The sequence below is a fragment of the Balaenoptera acutorostrata genome, chromosome 13 (genome assembly GCF_949987535.1).
Source record: "Balaenoptera acutorostrata chromosome 13, mBalAcu1.1, whole genome shotgun sequence".
NCBI lineage: Eukaryota > Metazoa > Chordata > Mammalia > Artiodactyla > Balaenopteridae > Balaenoptera > Balaenoptera acutorostrata.
Window position 1 is genome coordinate 13,126,180 of NC_080076.1, and position 16,264 is coordinate 13,142,443.

The 16,264-nt window shown below is 44.7% G+C and overlaps 2 protein-coding genes across 6 annotated transcripts in view; both read left to right on the plus strand.

The window, feature by feature from the left end:
• Positions 1-6,410, plus strand: part of KDSR (3-ketodihydrosphingosine reductase) — a 38,191-nt gene extending 31,781 nt beyond the window's left edge. For both annotated transcript variants that reach the window (XM_057526727.1, XM_057526726.1), the window contains one exon: positions 2,501-6,410. In XM_057526727.1, the coding sequence (XP_057382710.1) occupies positions 2,501-2,620 (120 nt within the window). In that variant the 3' untranslated portion in view covers positions 2,621-6,410. The remainder of the gene's footprint in view (positions 1-2,500) is intronic.
• Positions 6,411-12,559: 6,149 nt separating this feature from the next.
• The window catches only part of BCL2 (BCL2 apoptosis regulator), a 185,833-nt gene continuing 182,128 nt past the window's right edge, over positions 12,560-16,264 (plus strand). For 2 of the 4 annotated variants that reach the window (XM_057526954.1, XM_007192010.2), the window contains exons 1-2: positions 12,560-13,445; positions 13,658-14,507. In XM_057526954.1, the coding sequence (XP_057382937.1) occupies positions 13,941-14,507 (567 nt within the window). In that variant the 5' untranslated portion in view covers positions 12,560-13,445; positions 13,658-13,940. The remainder of the gene's footprint in view (positions 13,446-13,657; positions 14,508-16,264) is intronic. The other 2 variants (XM_057526955.1, XM_007192009.2) reach the window with 2 other exon arrangements.

Genomic DNA, 16,264 nt, shown 5'->3' on the forward strand with positions numbered 1-16,264 from the left:
ACCAACCAGAAGCGGGCGTGTCATCGCCCACCCAGCTTCTCCTGCCCCTCATGTCGGGGGGCCGCTCTGTCCCCCCGCCCTCTCGTCCTAGGTCGGCCCACTTTCCTGGCCCTGTCGCTGCTCCTGCAGCTCGGACCAGGACACTCCGTGCTTGAGGCTCTGTGCGCCAGAGGTTGTGAACTGGGAAGCCACGTGCCTGTGAAACGTTCTGTTTGGTCCACCTGCTATGAGCCTGCGTGTGGAAATAGAATAGTTTCAAAATTAGATTTATGTTCAAAGTCGAGATTTCGGACTTCTCTTGGAGACCCAGCAGCCCAGGGTCTGCCTTCTCACCTGGCGTCACCGGCTGGCACGGGTGCACAGGACACAGACTCCCAGCCCCTTTGGCACGGCCCTCTGACCTCTGGCCCTGTCACCCCCTCTTCCTTCTCCTCCTGCCCTTCCTCTTCTTTCTGCTGCTTTGTCTTCGTCCCTCCATCCCCACTTTCCTTTGACCAACTTCCAACCTTCCTTCAAGGTCTCATCTTAAACGTTGCTTTTTCCAGAAATCTCCATGACTGGGTTAAATGCCTTGGACTCACCCCTATTTTAGCCTCTTATTATGCTGTAGTATAATTGCTTTTCTGTGTGTTGTTTTTTTCATTCCCTTAAGTTTAAAAAAAAAATAATTGACTTTGTTTTTTAGAGCAGTTTTAGGGTTATAGAAAATGTGAGCGGAAATTAGTTCCTGCAGACCCTCTCTTCCCCTCCCCCCCCCCCGTTATTAACATCTTGCGTTAGTGTGGCGCACTGTTGCAATTGATGAGCCAGTATTGATACATTATTACCACCTGAAGCCCATAGTTTGCACTAGGGTTTATTCATGGCGTTATCCATCCATCCTGTGGGTTTTGACAAATGTAGAGTGACACGTATCCACCATTATAGTGTCATACAGACTATTCACTGCCCTGACATTCCCCTGTGTCCACCTATTCATCCCCCACTCCCTCCTTCTGAACCCCTGGCAACCATTGATCTTTGTACTGTCTCCAGAGTTTGCCTTTTCCAGCTTCCCTTTGGTTTTTACATTTTTCAAAATTATCCTTGCGCACACTTCAGAGAATCAAATCGTTTTTAAGACTCATTATGAGAAACAGCAAACCCTCACCCCATATCCCACGTTTCACCTTTCTCAGAAGCAGTCAGGCTGTCCTCTTAGCAGGACCTTCTGACCTTCACCTCCTTATCTCTAGGCAGATACTTACGCGGCTGCTTCCACTTGATTTCTCAGTTCGGGATCAGGTATTAGCTCTGCTCTGAAGGATGAGGATGGAGCGCTCCTTTCTTCACCCCGTTCACCTGCTCACACCCGCCTCTCCTCCATCCCCACCCTCCCTTTTTAGTGGTATTGCGATTTTGGTTAGATCTGTATTGAGATAACCATCCTTAGGGCTATTTAAATGCTATTCACAGCTGAGCTCTGTAATGCACATAACTCATTTTCCTTTCTTATACAACCTTTTGTTTTCCCCGAAACTACTGTTGGCCTTTTTTATGTATTATTTCTGTGTGTTATTCATAATGACTGTCTTCATCTCCTCTCAGAAATATCAGATACTCTATCAGTTTCACCACCGGAAGGAATGCCTCCTGGTGCCTTCTGACCTGCCTGTCAGGACTGGCTGCCCCCAGTCAGGTGCTGAGCTGACCCCGGCCTCCCCTTCACGGTTATCCCCTCTGCCTCTCTTGGGTATTGGCTCCCCTGCCTTCTGCATCACAGGACATTGCCCTTCTTTGTTGACACCGCTCTCTTTGGCTGTTTACCTCTTCTGGTAGCTTCCTAAAAAAAGGGTGCTTGGGAGGCAAATTTTTTGAGGCTTTGTGTATCGGAAAATATTTCTCTTTGTAGTTTTACGCCTTTTAAAATTTCCACTTACAGGTGTTGTAGTGAGAGTTCTTTAGTGGAAAGAGTGAAAATTAATGGATATGGTTCATTGCTGTCTTAACCCTGAAGTAGTAATTGCCTTTTTTCAGCGGGTTGTCTGCCCTGGTGTGGAGTGAGCTGGTGGAGGCCGGCACCGGTCTTTCTCACCACAGTGCTCTCAGCGCCTAGAGTAGGGTCTGCCTTTTATGATCAGAACATAAACCTTAAACCAAAAAGCCTTGATTGTAGTTTGGATATTTGAGGTGCTGCGCTGGATCTACCCTAGCTCAGAGAACCCCAAGACGACTAAGAATCCCTATTTTGTTCTTTGTATAATTTGCATATATCAACTGGACAAATGTTTTGTCGTTACCTGTCTGGCAGGCCCTGTGCTGTCCAGTGGCTCAGAGCAGACAACTTCTGTTCTCCGTGTTCTGCTGGCACTTACGAAGTTTTCATTATACGTACTTATCCTTGGAGCAGATTGGAAGATGCGACTTAGAAACTATTTATCAGAGACATATCCTAAAATCCCTTGAAATGGATGATTGTGTCGTCCTGTTGCATGAGCTCAAAGGTCTCTTTGTCTTGCAGGTAGTCACCATGGGCCTCTTCCGTACGATTGCTTTGTTTTACCTTGGAAGCTTCGACAGTATAGTTCGTCGCTGCATGATGCAGAGAGCGAAATCTGAAATTGCAGACAAAACTGCCTAATTCTTATCCCTTGGAAAAAGACTTTCTAAATAATTTGACCAGCTTGCTGCTAAACAGGACGCAGTTTTTGGCCTGCAGACATTCATGTCTTGCTTTCGAATCTGTGAGATTGGACCAGTGCTCTTCAGAAACCTGGCTGCAAGCAGGGGGATAGACGTTCAACTCCAGAGAATATTATTAATACTATGCAAATTCGGAGCAGGAGACCACTTGATTCTCCGAGGCGGAGAAGTGATGGTAAGGGAATTCATAGCGTGTGAGCAGGGTAAAGGATAGGATTCCAGAGTGATCACTGAAATTTTTTTTCTATTTATTCTTTTTTTCCCCGGTAGAGATCAAGTCCAGAAATGTACTTTCCAAGCACTTTTTTAACCTTTCATGAGAGGCAGTTTGTGGGTTTCTGGGGCCTTTTTTTTTTCTTTTTTCTTTTTTTCTTTTTAACTTGGTGTATTTTATTCCAGATGCATTTTATACATTGCCACTGTGTCTGAGTGCATAGTAACGTCCCTCATTTACTCTGTTGCTGGTGGACTCTCGTGGCTTCTTTCTCTTTGATCCCATAAAACTACAAGGGGGATGGGAGAGGACAATGCAGTGGAACAAAGGAGATAAATATTTTCCAGTCGGAAAAAATAATGCTTTCTTGTCTTCTTTAGACTCAAATGCTTAGGGCACTGTGCATTTTTTGTTCACCGGGAAAGGCAGGCTCCTAAAATGTTTTCTGAAGAGAAGTCAACTCTTAGAAGCTTAAAAGTTTACAATTTCTTCAGTAGCCATGATGACCTGAAGCTCACCCATTCCATTGTAGCGTCTTATTCTTCCCATGTCTTCCTTTCCAATTTTGCTTATACTGCTATAATATTTTTGTAAAAAAAAAGAGAAGACCAGTTTTTTTTGACTTGACTTTTTAAATTAATGAATGAATTTATTAAAGCAAATGAAAAATTAGAAAGCGTGACCTTCATCTCCTCGTAGCATATATGTAGCTTTTAAGAAAGGCTGATGATAGCATGTTTCAGTTTTATTCATTAAGAAAAAAAATGTAGGACGACAAGGCCGATGTTGAAGATACCGTTTTTGAAATAAAATGACCACCCTGTTCTTTCTGTGACTCTCCCACTGACCCTGAGGACATCCTCTTTGTACCACATGTTAAGAAAGCCCAGCCATCACTCTCACTGTAGAGCCCTGGAAATCCTGTTGGTCCCCTGAGTGTTGTTTCGAGATGCCAGGCTCCGTTGTCCATTGGTTGGATTTCCACAGCAAGTGCCTCTGATGAGTTTTAGCCACCGCTACCTGCTTCGCTCTGTCATTGTATGTGTTCCTCCGACTTGAGGGCAGTCATCTCCATTGTAACGCTGTGTCCCCTCCCCTTTGCCTACACAGTAAGTTTATACATTACCACCTTCCAGTTCCTTTTGGTGAGAAAAGACCACAGCTGTTGAAGAAGAAACTTTTTTTTATTGTTTAAAAAAACACACAAAAGACTGTTTTGGTAACAATACAAAACAATACAATTCTACAAAAGATTAAAGACCTCAAAATTATAGCAAATCTTTTTTGCTTTTGAGTTTTTGAACTCTTGACTTTAAAATGACTTAATTTTTACAAAGTAAGATGTCTAATGGCTTTCATCCATGGTGTCTTTTTAAAAGACATGAGAATGGCGCATTTTCAAACACTGACAAAGACAGAAGAAATTATTATTTAATATATAAGTTGCTTGGGATGACTTCATTGCAGTTTATGGGAGTGGTTTGAACCCATAATGGTTTCATGAATCTTTCAGCCTTAGAGAGCCATCGTCTGCAAAGTTGAGTCATATCGGGCAGCCTCTAAAAGGGAGTAAAGGCTGTGTTTTCCTAATTCACGGATACAAATTAATAGCTGGGTGCTTCTCAATTTCATTCTTTTCTCATAAATGTTTCTTGAATGTTGGCACCTTCTACTGAAGGTCTATATTAAAACCTAGTCCCAGGTGATGCCTCATTTAATAAAATTAACTATTTTGCAGTAGTTATTTCAATATACGTTTCTCAAGGTATCCTCAGAGAGAGCACTGTAACTCCAGGTCATCTACTGCCTGAACAAATTTACAAGCCCCTGTTCCACGGCGGGGAGATATCCCCAACCCAAATGAAGCTCAGGCAGGAGAGCAGATTTGTGGAGGTTATCGTATCAGGGAATGGGCTTCTTTGTCAGAGATGGCAAAGGTCTACATTCTTGTACCCCAAAAGCTTTGAAAACTGAGGTGTTCCTTTTTTTCTTCCTAAATTTGGTGCCGTAATTCATTTGATAGCAAAACCCGACTTGAACTGACTTGAGCTTATTATGGTTTTTACTTATGCCACTCCATGGGCTGTTTATTAATTTTGTCTGAAGAAATACCAATGGGTTTGACTTACAGGGATTGCCCCAGACTCTGTGGAGATGTTTTGTAATATCCAGTATATGCCCCATATTACCTTTTTAAATGCAAAAAAAAAAAAAGGATGAATTCTGAAACACATCTGGCCTGAAGGGGTTTGGATGAGGGATTGTAGACACTTCAGCAGCATCACATAACGATCTGGCTTTATCCAAAACATGAAAATATTACAAGGCAAATTCTATTTTTTATCTTTTTTGGTTCAATTCTTGTACAACCTTTTTTTATACTGACTTGCTTTTTTGCTCAGGGGAAGAAGAGAAAGCCTGAGTCAGATTGTTAGGGAAACTATTGGCTTTTTTTTTTTTTTTTTTAAGGATTGCATTGATTCAACACTTTCTATTGTACCCAGAAGTGGGTATGTCTTACTTGTAGCAGAAGAAGTTCAATCATAATTCTTTTGAAATGTGGGTTCTCTGTATGTGAGACATAGGTTATTATGTGAGTTTCAGTTCCAAGTGTCTGCCTTTGCTAGGTTGGGGTGTACTGTTTTATTATAATGTATTTGTGAGTATATTTATTTTAAAATGCTTAACATTATTCAGCCTTAGAAATTCCAAAATATGTTCAAGGACCCTCTATCATTGAAAAAGGTATAAAAACAATTCTCATTTATTTTTACAAAAACAAAGTCAAGAGAGTTGTTCTTTATATTTTAAAATTTAATTTTCACACCTGAAAGGAGAAGAAATTAAAAATGCTGTTAGTGATGGCCCCTTTATACGAACACATATATGTTTAATTATGTCTCTATTTGGATCTGTTAAACCATATATTGTTGATTCTTAGAAGTAAAAATTTGAGAGACCATTTCTAATATTTAGATGACAAGAGCATTTTGATCATAGTTGCTTAGATGCAAAGAATTGTATGTCTTTGTCTTTCTAGAAGAAGTCAATACCGTAATTTTTTTTCTTACTGAATTGTATCATCAACAGATTTCATTTTATTATATCATATTCCAATTTAAACGTGTCTTAACTCACTTGAGGATACTTAAAAGGTTCATACTTTTGACATAAAATGTTTTGAATCTTTCTCATTTCCTTATCTTCTTAGTGACTCAGCTTTGAAAAAATACCTACTAACCATAACCTTCCGTATTCTGGACTAAATCTTGTTTAGTTCAGACCAGTGATGGCAGATTTGGTATTTTGAAGAGGAGATAATAGCTATTATATTTTACACTTGCTTGATGTGACAACTCTAAAGACATTTTTCAACTGATAAGAGTGCATATGGCTATTTTGATATATATTAGAACCTGTGTTTGCTACTTTAGAAGCTTTTGTGGCAGAATTGTAACCTGATTTTCATATCTTGTATTTCTGAATCACAACAAGAAATAAATGGGGAACACGCTTTACAGATTCAAAAACTTCTTTTTTAGAAATGTCCATTTTTTTAAAGAGATGTTTAAACAAAACAGAAACCTCTTTCATAATGTTATCCTAACCTTGCATCTTAAACCCTTGACAAGGCTTGATTTATATCATTTTTTAGGAAGTAATATTTTCACGGTAAGTATTTCGTATTCTGGGCCCTTGTTTCAAATATGTTCAGTGTTTGACTCCAATGTGGGATATATGAGTGAAAGGGTAAGAAATGTGGAATTTAAGAAAATGTCTTAAGTAGTTATGTTTCATACACAAATAAATTGATTTCCCATACTTTAAACCTTCATATTCCAGCAATGAAATATCTCCTAGACTCTTGAAGGGCATAGAAGAGAGAGATGGGAAAGAACATGCCTTAATATTTCTCCATCCTTAAACAGAAAAATTTTGGTCACATTGAGAAGAGATGCCTTGGATGTCTCGATTGGCAAACTTAACCTTTCTTTAAATTTGAGCAACTTATATATGTAAATGGCATAGGATATCACTTCTATAATTTTTTATGTTTGGACGTTTAAAAAGAAAAACATTTCCTGACTTCTGTTCCACTCCTGATTTTATACACCCCATTTTTCCTCCTTCAACATGTATTTATTGAGTGCCTGTGACGAGCTCGGTATCCAGGCGCCAGGGATATGACTTTGCATAAACAATCTGTCCCTCCCTCGTGGCGATTACATTTCTTGTTTATTTCCCTCCCCCCTTCTTTATCCCTCTGAAGGCTCTTACAAGTCTTAGGAGAGGAAGGGGAACCACTCCCCATTCCTTTCTTCAGGCCTCTGAATTTTATGCCACAATTATTTGAATGCCAGGCACTATTCTAGGCTGGGAATGCACAAAGGCAAATATGGTCCCTGCCCTCAATAGTTTATAATCTAGGGAGAAAAACACATGTCAGAAATTACATGGTGATCCAACAATAGCTATGATTAAGGTATCATAACATTTGAAAACGTAACCTGTGCTAGTCACTGTTGAGTGCTTTGCATTTAACTCATTTAAATCATCCACTAACCCTACCAGTGGTACCTTTATATCCCCATGTTATAAATGAGGGCACAGGCACAGAGCGGTTATAAGTAACTAGGTCAAGGTCGCAGCTGCAAAGCGATGAAGCCAGGATCCACACCAGTTTTCTGTCTTTGAAGCTCCTAGCCTCCATACGAAACTTCTTCTAATGGCATAAGTGGAATCCTAGGACTGCCCAGGATAGTTGGGGATGATCTCACAGGGAGAAAGTTGTTGAGGTAAACCTTGGGGAATGAGTATGAATTTGCCACAGGAAAGTCGGGTTCCTTTCAGGGAGATGAGCAGATGTGCAAAGGCAAAAGGCATGTGAGATCTTGGCGTATTCCAGAAAGCACATGGAGGTGATGTAGCTATAAGGAGGGAAAGTCGGGCTTCCCTGGTGGCGCAGTGGTTGAGAGTCTGCCTGCTCATGCAGGGAACACGGGTTCGAGCCCTGGTCTGGGAAGATCGCACATGCCGCGGAGCAACTAGGCCCGTGAGCCACAACTGCTGAGCCTGCGCGTCTGGAGCCTGTGCTCCGCAACAAGAGAGGCCGCGATAGTGAGAGGCCCGCGCACCGCGATGAGGAGTGGCCCCCGCTTGCTGCAACTAGAGAAAGCCCTCGCACAGAAACGAAGACCCAACACAGCCAAAAATAAATAAATAAATAAATAAACAAACAAACAAAGGGAAAGTGGAAGGATTGGGTGGGTGTCCAGGGGGTGGGCTTGGGCCACATCATCCCATGCGCAGGAGTTGAGATTTCGGCCTCTGAAGAGCTTTGAGCAGAAATATGAAATGGCAAGATTTAGAAAGATCATGGTTCCCTTGGAAATTCAGGCGTTGCTGAGCCCTTGCACCTTGGAATAAACATTTCTCATTAGTTTGGAAAAAAACGTATTAAGATAGAAGATAAACATATTGTTATGGGTTGAATTGTGTGTCCTCAAAAGATGATGTCCTAATCAAAAGATTGATGTCCTAATCCCCAGTACCTGTGGATGTGACCTTATTTGGGAATGGGGTCTTCATAGATATAACCAAGTTAAGATGAGGTTATTAGGGTCCTAATCCAATGTGACTGGTGACCTCATAAAAATAGGAGAAAACAGACACACACAGGGAGAATGCCACGGGAGGACAGTGGTACAGATCGGAGTGAAGCAGCTGCAAGCCAAAGATTGCCAGCCCCCAACGAAAGCTAGAAAGAGGTAAGGAAAGATTTTTCCCTAGAGCCTTCAGAGGGAGCATGGCCCTACTGACACCTTGATTTTGGACTTCGAGCTTCCAGAACTGTGGGAGAATAAATTTCTGCTTTAAGCCACCCAGTTTGTGGTACTTTGTTACTGCTGCTCTAGATAACAAACATATTAACCTTGATTTTTCTAAATGTGTTCATCACCAATGTCTGGGAGATGCTGTGTTCTGTGCTAAAGAGCATAAGAGAATAAACATTAGTTATTGAACATAAGAATGTATATTCTTTGCCTATTTCCCCTCAATACTATGGTGTTTCATGTCAATCCAACAAGAGCAGTAAACATTTGAAATGTATAAGACAAGTTCCTAATCTCAGTTGATTCACTTTAAATGCCAAGTCATTAATTTGAAAGGAAAAAATTGCCACGAGTGAGTTTATTGTGCTTTCCTTTGTAAACCAAACGTAAACATTATTTGCTGGCTGTTAAACTTGCGCAACAGAATGACTTACCTGCACTTCCTTGCTTGGTTTCAAAAGTTGTTGCTTAATGATTCCAAACATTGTTTTGAGGCTTAGGACCCACCAAAAATTAGCCAGGTGGGTTTTTCAGTTAAACCAAGGCGTGTTGGTTTAGATTTGGTATAAGAGTTTCCTGATGAGAACAAAGATGGTTTGAGAGCACACAGTGGATTACTTGGATGCGATCACACAGAAGAGGGGCTCGAGCATAAATGAGTCAGGAACAGTATTACTGTTAGTATTACTAACTAATACTAATAGGGAATTAGTATTATAGTAATAACATTATTATATAATGTTTGTCAACAAAGTGTGTAAACCGTCTTAAAGCATATGGCCCTATTTAGCATAAGAGTTTCTAGTATTTAAGATACTTACGTCAATTATATCTCAATAAAGTTGGAAACAATAATGTAGAAGATACTTGAAATTGGAAATTCGTGTTTTGGATTGCTTATCTAGGCCTGTGAGATGTTATTTTTTAAGCAGTTCCTTTTTCTTTTATGCAGGCTATCTGCTTGTTTTTACTCTCCCTAGTCAGTTCATTTTGTTGATGGATTTATTTTCACGTCAGTTTGCCTAAATGGTTTGGGGTCATGTTTTATATTTTTAACTCTTTCATCTTACGTATTAGTTGTCAATTCCCTCTCAGTAAACACTGTCTTTCTATCCTCGTTTTAAATAAAAATTTTAATAGTTGGGAAGATTTGATACATACCTATATTAAATATTAGTATTTATGTTCAGATTAGAATAATGTCCTTTTTGAATTTCATAAAGTTCGGGAAGATTTATATTGGTGATGGATGAAGAGAACTTTCTGAATGATACTGTTAAACATCAACCAGTAGGTGGCAAAAACTGGCAATAAAAAGCTTTTTGTTTGGCAGATTGGAGAATAAAGAAGGGAAACACAGGCCTTTCAGACTCTTGGTACAGTCTCCATTCCCTGCATCTTGTTCTTTTCTCTTCCCGGTGCCACCCTACTGCTAGAAGCCAGCCAGGCAAAACCAGGAAAAGGACCATCCATTGGCTCTAAGTGGAAGACGTCTTGGGAAGTGAAAAGCCCACAGTGCCTACATTTTGAAGGTTATCGGAAGGTCTCTAGATTCACACCTAGGACTCCTGACTCAGACCGGTGCTCCCTCCACTAGCTCACCAATACTCACAGACAAATAGTTAAGTCACACACCTCCAAAGAATACTTGTCCTTACACTTTGGGTGGAATCTAATAAGCATGCAATATGAATGGAAGAACGGTTTCACTCTTTTGATTGAAAGAGTATCCAGAACATTCCTAGGGAATAGATAGCCTTAGTCAAGGAATAATGCATACCTGTCTGGAGAATGTTTGGTTATGGTCAGGATGCCACTTAAGTGTGGAGGAATCTGTAAAGTGAGGCTCTGTGGAGTAAAGGAGAAAAAAAGGCAGCTTTCCTTTTTCTGGGAATGGGATATGTTTCCTTCTGGTCTCCGTCTTTGCAGAAGTACAATCTTTTTTCCAACTCTGGCCTCTCATTTCCTCACTGATGTGCTGGGTCTCAAGCACTAGGGCTTTGAATTCCTCTTAAGTGATTTTGGGGGGTTAGGACAAGGTTCTGAGAAGATCCCTAAACCATGATGTGTGGCATTAACACGGGCTCCTGCTATTCTGTGAAAACATATATCCAGGTCAGTCTTTACCCAGTGTCTCTCTCCAGGCCAGCACACCTCCCTGCCACTGCCATGGATAAAAAGGGACTTTGTTACAGCAGTTGGAAGGCAAGAAGGACCACCTTCCTTCATTCCCTCTTGCCTGGGTAAGACATTTGTACTAGGCACCCATTCCTATATGCAAGAGGTTGGCATGTTGGCCGATTGTATTTGATAAAATGAAGAAATGAAAATAATTTGTCGTGCTTATTTTGCCACAGAATGAATGCTTTGATTTTAGACTAGGAATGAGACAAAATATAGTGAGAACATATTTGTACACACGGCAGTACTCACTTGTCATGTTTCTATGACCTCAACAGGCCAGTGTCCCTATATGTTTGTACTTGAGTCCTATTAGGTAAGCCGCCGTGCTATTTTTTTCCTGGCACTTTTTCTGTCAAAGACTCTTAGAGATAAAAATAAACACATGCAACTTGTTTGCCCTATGTGCTTTTCTCCTGGGAGCTATTCATCCTGGTGAATTTTTTTAAAAAAATGTGTACATATGTGTGTGTAATATATAGGTTTGTGTATGTATAGATAACTCGAGAAGGTGCGGACATCTAAGATTGGCTGCTAGACGACCGCGGAGGCCTTTAGAAACCCACCCACCCTGGCTGGGGGGCTGCGGGCCTGAAAGTTGCCCTGTAGCCCCCCGTGGCGTTCAGCCCTAACCCAGTGCCGAAATTGTTAGGAGCAGAGGAAAAACATTTACTTAACCACTCGAAAGCCCTTGGTATCCCTCACTAATCCCTCGGCCGCGCCGCTGAGAGCTCTGTGTGGCCTCGGTCACGGATGGTGTCTCCAGAGTGTATGTTGTGCGTGGACACCTAGGAAGCAGCTTGAAAGTAAACACGATGCTTGGGGCTTCCCTCGCGGATGAACGTGCAGCGTCGCCTCTCTTGATGGGAGGGCAGCGCTGAGGTCCCTGGTAACACGATGTGTGGACACACACACACGCACACACCGCGCGCGCGCACGGCTAGAAAGGGTCGACGTCCCTGGTAACACGATGTGTGGACGCGGACACACACACACACACACACACACCCCGCGCGCGCACGGCTAGAAAGGGTCGAAGCGATTCCCGGCGCTCTTCCAGCGCTTGTTTTGTCGGCGTCCCCCCAGCTCCTGGCCCCGGCAGCCGCTCGACCGGCCGCGTGCGGCTCCCCGGGCGCCCCCGGCCCCTCGCGGGCCCCGGAGACTCCGAGCGCGCGCCGGGCCCGCCGCAGGCCCGACGAGGCCCCTGGCACACCCACCGCGCCGCGGCCGCGCGGGAGGCCTGCGCCACCCACCGGCCGGGCCCAGCGGGCGGGGGCCGTCCCGGGCGCTCCCTCCCCGGCCGCGGGCCTGCGCGCCATGAGTCCCAGGCGGGGCGCGCCACTCCCGGGCCGGCCGCGGCTCCTTTAACCCGGCAAGGGGAGCGGGGCGGAGGGGGCGGAGGGGGCGGAGGGGGCGGCGGGGCGGCTCCGAGGAGGGCTCTTTCTTTCTTCTTTTTTTGAATGAACCGTGTGACGTACGTACAGGAAACCAGTCGGTTCGAGAGGAGAATGAAGAGGCCAGGCCCCCCCGCGCCGCGCCCGCCCCCTTCCTCCTCGCGCCCGCCCCCGCCCCCGCCCCCGCCCGCGCCCGCCGCGCTCCCGCCCGCCGCTCTCGGTTTCCCCGCCGAGCCGCCGCCGCCGCCGCCGCCGCCGCCGAGGCCGCCGCCGCCGCCGCAGCCGCCAGCGAAGGTGCCGGGCGCCGGGCCCTCCCCGCCGGCGCGGCCGTCATCGCCCGGAGCGGGTGCGCGGCGGGAGCGCGGGGGAGGCGGGCGCCGCCAGCGCCGCCGCGCAGGAGCAGGAGGAGGAGAAAGGGTGCGCAGCCCGGAGGCGGGGTGCGCCGGTGGGGTGCAGCGGAAGAGGGGGTCCAGGGGGGAGAACTTCGTAGCAGTCATCCTTTTTAGGAAAAGAGGGAAAAAATAAAACCCTCCCCCACCACGTCCTTCTCCCCAGCCCTCGCCGCACCACACACAGCGCGGGCTTCTCGCGCTCGGCACCGGCGGGCCGGGCGCGTCCAGCCTTCATTTATCAAGCAGCTTTTCGGAAAATGCGTTCGCTGTTCGGAGTTTAATCAGAAGAGGATTCCTGCCCCCGTCCCCGGCTCGTCCACCGGCCCCCGGTCCCTGTCTCTCTCCCGTGGAGGCGTGAAGCGGTCCCGCGGACAGAGATCCATGTCTGTGCCCGCGCGTGTGTGTGCGCGTGTAAATTGCCGAGAGGGGGAAAATCACAGGACTTCTGCAAATACTGGACTGAAAATTGTAATTCATCTGCCGCCGCCGCTGCCTTTCTTTGCTCGTGCTCTTGAGATCTCCGGTTGGGATTCCTACGGATTGACATTTCTGTGAGGAGAAGTCTGGGAATCAAACTGGAAATTCTCCTAATTTTTACACCCTCCGCCCCCAACTCCTGATTCATTTGCAAGTTTCACAGCAGCTATAACTGGAGAGTTCTGAAGATTGATGGAATCTTTGCCTTATGCATTTGTTTTCACAGAAAAGGAAACTTGACAGAGGATCATGCTGTCCTGAAAAAATACAAGTAAGTTCTTTGCACAGGAAATGGGTTTCATGTAACTTTCAGTGGAAACAGTTGAGATTTTAACTTTAAGTGCATTCGAGTAAGTTTAATTTCCAGGCAGTTTATTATATTCTTTTTAGCTGTGTAACTTGTAGTGTGTGTGCCCTGCTTTCACCCAGTGTATAAAGGGAAATGCACCTGATTTTGACTGATTAGTTTTTTTAACCTTTCAGCATCACGGAAGAAGTAGACTGCTATTAACAATAACTAATAACGTGCCTCATGAAATAAAGATCCGAAAGGAATTTAAATAAAAATTTCCTGCATCTCATGCCAAGAGGGAAACACCAGAATCAAGTGTTCCGCGTGACTGAAGACACCCCCTCATCCAAGAATGCAAAGCACATCCAGTAAAATAGCTGGATTATAACTATTCTTCTCCCGTGCGGGGCAGTGGGGCGGGAAGCGGGGGCGAGAGGTGCTGTTGGTACCCGGCTGCTTTTACGTGGAGGAAGGATGGCGCACGCTGGGAGAACAGGCTATGATAACCGGGAGATAGTGATGAAGTACATCCACTATAAGCTGTCGCAGAGGGGCTACGAGTGGGATGCCGGAGACGCGGGCACCGCGTCCCCGGGGGCCGCCCCCGCGCCAGGCATCTTCTCCTCCCAGCCTGGGCGCACCCCAGCGCCATCCAGGACCTCCCCGCCGCCGCCCCAGACCGCCCCCGCCGCCCCCGCCGGGGGGCCTGCTCTCAGCCCCGTGCCACCTGTGGTCCACCTGACCCTGCGCCAGGCCGGTGATGATTTCTCTCGTCGCTACCGCCGCGACTTCGCAGAGATGTCCAGCCAGCTGCACCTGACGCCCTTCACCGCGAGGGGACGCTTTGCCACGGTGGTGGAGGAGCTCTTCAGGGATGGGGTGAACTGGGGGAGGATTGTGGCCTTCTTTGAGTTCGGTGGGGTCATGTGTGTGGAGAGCGTCAACCGGGAGATGTCCCCCCTGGTGGACAACATCGCCCTGTGGATGACTGAGTACCTGAACCGACACCTGCACACCTGGATCCAGGATAACGGAGGCTGGGTAGGTACATGTCTGGTTGAATGTGAGTCTGGGCTGGACCTCTCGGGTCTGAGATGCGGCGGTTGGAGTCTGGGTGGGCTACTGGGCCAAGGGAGGCCAATGAGCCAATGAAATAAAATCAGGGTTGTGGCTTCCCTCCCTCTTTCCCTGTACAGAGGTCTCCCTGCCAACCCAACTGTGATTATTGCTTCCCGGCAAAATTGTTTCCCTTGCTTGCCAGCCATTGAGGTTCAAAGATCCAGTCTTTGCTGTTCAGTAGGATCTTGGGGTAAATGGCATCCCTTCAGGGTTTCTCAAACTGGGGGTCCGAGGATCCCCCTCATCATGGTACCTGGCCTGAGTAGCCTGTTGAAATGGGACATTTCAGGGACAACTCGTAAACTAGATGCCAAGCTGGGTCCTGGCAATCCGCATCAGAAATAAGCTCCCCTGGGGGTTTCTTCTTTGTACTAAAATTTGAGAACCATCCAGTTGGAAGAGCAGACTCTCCCAGAGGACCAAGGGCATGCCTTTTCTGACTCACTTGGTAAGATCTACCCAGAGAGGAAAACCAGTGTAGCCCCTTTCCCTGGAACACCTGGATGTTTGTAAAGAGGTAAGCTGTAAGTTGACTTTCCAAAAGTCTGGCGACTCCAGCCTCCAATGTGCGCCATACTCCTAGTGGGCATGACCTAGTGTCTTGAAGAAGACTCAGCTCTGGTTGTTTATTTCGTCAGTGACAGAATTTGCATTGGCTGCGTACCTTGTGTTCTATTTCTATAACTTGTGTGTGATTTTGAGGTTTACTGGAATTTTAGTATCTTCTACTTTTCACCACCTAGAATCCATGTGATTTGGTGGTCCCCTCTGCTGGCAAAACTTGCATCTAGAGTATCTATATAAAGTGTAGAAGAATTGATTCGTAGCTGTGGATTCTCGTGCTCTGACTTTAGCTGAAGTGATTGATGCCTGTATTTTTGAGGAACATCTGTGAACTGTTTTTTTTCTGGTACTGTTGTGCTAGATAGAGCCTCTATCATGTCACCGTAAAGTTTTTTTTGTGTGTGTGGTTCTTTGGGGGAGGGGTACAGATCCTAAGACTGAAGAAGTGTAATTGACATCTACACTTTATATCTGAAGTGATTAATTTGTGAAAAAATGAAAGGGGAATAATTCTTGTCTTTTAATCTGAAGAACTGTCTTTGAAAAAGGATGCAATTCAGTGCTTCCTTTCACAGTCTCTAGGGAGAATTACTAATGTTATTATTTTATAGGACCTAACAGGAGCAAAAAGCTTAGAAGTCACTACAGGTGGATTCGATTTCAAGAAGCACATTACATATTTTACTACAGTTTACAAAGTGTGCTAATGGTAAGGGGCCAAAAAGAGAAAAGGCCAAGAAAAGTAGATGACTGACATGAACATCTGATCCTACTTGACCAAAGTTGACAAAATATTGATGCCACTGTTCAGTGTTTAAAAGTAAAACATCCCCATTTAATCTCTAACATTTAAATGTTTTTTGTGAATTGTTTGTTTTTCGAGATCTGGTATTATCAGATCTTTAGTAATTCTGGAAGAGTTCAGTGAAGTGTGTAAAGAATATTTTTGTTAAATGTTTGGTTAAGTAGGTGGTTTTATTTTTAACCACCATAACCAAAGAGGTAGGGACTTCCAGACGCCAAAAGGATCATTTTAAGACCAAAGTAAAACTAATATAACAGTTGACTATTACATATTTTTGTGAAAAAAATTTTAAAAATTTTCTTTCTAGTTG